At 53.0% G+C, this 2,500-nt stretch overlaps 1 protein-coding gene across 1 annotated transcript in view; it reads right to left on the bottom strand.

The window, feature by feature from the left end:
* Window positions 1–2,500, bottom strand: part of tmc8 (transmembrane channel-like 8) — a 12,398-nt gene that overhangs the window by 8,865 nt on the left and 1,033 nt on the right. Inside the window, exons 2-5 of the mRNA XM_036547671.1 lie at window positions 1,922–2,162; window positions 1,041–1,189; window positions 587–721; window positions 28–80 (exon numbers count right to left, since the gene is read on the bottom strand). Coding sequence (XP_036403564.1) covers window positions 28–80; window positions 587–721; window positions 1,041–1,189; window positions 1,922–2,162 — 578 coding nt within the window. The remainder of the gene's footprint in view (window positions 1–27; window positions 81–586; window positions 722–1,040; window positions 1,190–1,921; window positions 2,163–2,500) is intronic.

Below are 2,500 nucleotides of genomic sequence, written 5' to 3'. Positions count from 1 at the left end.
GGAACATATACAGAAGTCAGAACATACCGTCCCCAAGAGAAAATCCAGAACAGAGTCATTGCTTCTGAAATGTCCAAAACCTACAAAAGCATTAGAACAAACAGTGAAAAATTATTTCATAGTTACTAAAGCCAAGAAAGAAACTGTGGATCAGCTGTGGACACAAGTCAAACTCTGCTACTCTAACCAGCTAGTTACCTACATTTAACCAGCTACCTACGGGTAACAGCTAGTAACCAAGTGTTACTTACATTTCACTTAGAATGAACTTCCCCAAGGCAATGAACAAAGTATCTATCTATCTATCTATCTAGAAGATGCTTTTACCCAGAATGACTTACATAGCTCAGAATTTTACGTTAATTATTTACACAGCTGGGTCATTGGGGTTAAGTACCTTTCCAGAGGATATTTACTGAGACAGCTGGAGTTAAGTGCTTTAGAGCAATGGCCCCCATGGGGGGAATTGAACCGGAAGCTGTTTGGTGATGAGCCTCTTCCCTTTCTGCTACTCCACGCTGCTGCCCACAGCTGCTGCAGTCTACAGGGCCTTTCACAGTGTTGTTACTGAGGAAACACGTCTCACCTTGTGTCACGTTGCCTCCGAACAGCAGTGTGGGCACGAGTGCCAGACCTCCGACGAAGACACAGTGAAGCAGGTTGATGTAGACCAGGTACCGCAGGAAGGTGAAGTACACCTTCACGCCCACTCCAAATTTACCTGCAGAAAACAGGTGGCAGAAACTTCACCCCTGTGCACCGTACGGCTGCCTGTCTGCACACCGCCTTCGCTCATGCCTGATCTCTGCCGTCACATCCACAACACACCACTGATGTATATCTGCCGTTCACTGCCCCCAAATATGCATTCTCTTTTTTTCATTTATGTGCGCTTTTAAAGGAAGAGTCTGGGCAGCCAGCGCCACAGTGAAGCACATTGCCCTCAGACCCAGCTCCCCACATCACCCCAGCATCTCTAACCGCGGCCCCTGCTCCTGTGACCTCTGACCTGTGATGAAAACGCAGGGGGCGTGTCTTACCCTCGATGGCGTGCAGCGTGTTCCTCCAGGGCTGGAGGCCCCACAGTGCCCTGGTCACCTGCTCCCCCAGCCTCCTCCTCACGATCTGCTGGCTCCGCCTCCACGACTCCCAGCAGCCAAAGCTGCGCCGCTGCTGCTGACGCCGCTCTCTGATTGGGTGACGGAAAAATACTTTTCCAATTGTCTTGACTATATATTGGTGAGTTTCATAAAGCAGTGCCATGGTTATTAGCAGTCATACGTGTCATGTGGCCAGAGCCTGGGGACAGCCTGCTCTTTGAAGGCTCAGACAGGACTGACTCTGCACTGCAGTCCCTTCCCACTACTGCCACAGGGTGGCGCTTGAGGTTGTAACTGTCAGTAACTCTGCACATCTGCAGTCAGGTGTGTTCAGGTCCACACTGGCAGAGTGCACACAGGTGTGTTCAGGTACTGCACTGGCAGAGTGCACACAGGTGTGTTCAGGTACTGCATTGGCAGAGTGCACACAGGTGTGTTCAGGTACAGCACTGGCAGAGTGCACACAGGTGTGTTCAGGTACTGCACTGGCAGAGTGCACACAGGTGTGTTCAGGTACAGCACTGGCAGAGTGCACACAGGTGTGTTCAGGTACTGCACTGGCAGAGTGCACACAGGTGTGTTCAGGTACTGCACTGGCAGAGTGCACACAGGTGTGTTCAGGTACAGCACTGGCAGAGTGCACACAGGTGTGTTCAGGTACAGCACTGGCAGAGTGCACACAGGTGTGTTCAGGTACTGCACTGGCAGAGTGCACACAGGTGTGTTCAGGTACTGCACTGGCAGAGTGCACACAGGTGTGTTCAGGTCCACACTGGCAGAGTGCACACAGGTGTGTTCAGGTACTGCACTGGCAGGCCTACCTGGTGTTCCTCTTCTCCTGCATGGGCATAGGCAGGGCTCTCAGAGGCAGGTTTGGGTCCCAGTCTCGGGCGGGGAGGTAGTGCCCGCTCACCCACTCCCCGCGCCACTCTCTATCGCCCCCCAGTGGCTGGCTGTGCCCCCAAGGCTGCTGCTCCATCTGACAGCTGAGCAGCTGCTCAGAGCTCTCTGTCTGCAGGTAGTCAGTGATTCCCGCCATGAGGCCAGAGCTACTGCCATCATCTGCAAGGGTGAACAGCGCCAGTCAGCCACGAGCCAGAGATACCAGCCAGCCATCATTCCAGAGATACCAGCCAGCCATCATTCCAGAGACACCAGCCAGCCATCATTCCAGAGATACCAGCCAACCATCATTCCAGAGAGACCAGCCAGCCATCATTCCAGAGATACCAGTCAGCCATCATTCCAGAGAGACCAGTCAGTAACAAGCCAGAGAGACCAGTCGGCAATCACCCCAGAGAGACCAGTCGGCAATCACCCCAGAGATACCAGACACACAACACGCCAGATACACCACTCTGTCATCATAATAGAGATACCAGCCAGCCATCAACCCAGAC

This window comes from Megalops cyprinoides, chromosome 1 (assembly GCF_013368585.1).
Source record: "Megalops cyprinoides isolate fMegCyp1 chromosome 1, fMegCyp1.pri, whole genome shotgun sequence".
Lineage (NCBI taxonomy): Eukaryota > Metazoa > Chordata > Actinopteri > Elopiformes > Megalopidae > Megalops > Megalops cyprinoides.
The sequence above is the reverse complement of the archived record's forward strand: the minus strand, read 5'-3'. Positions and strand labels throughout refer to the sequence as shown.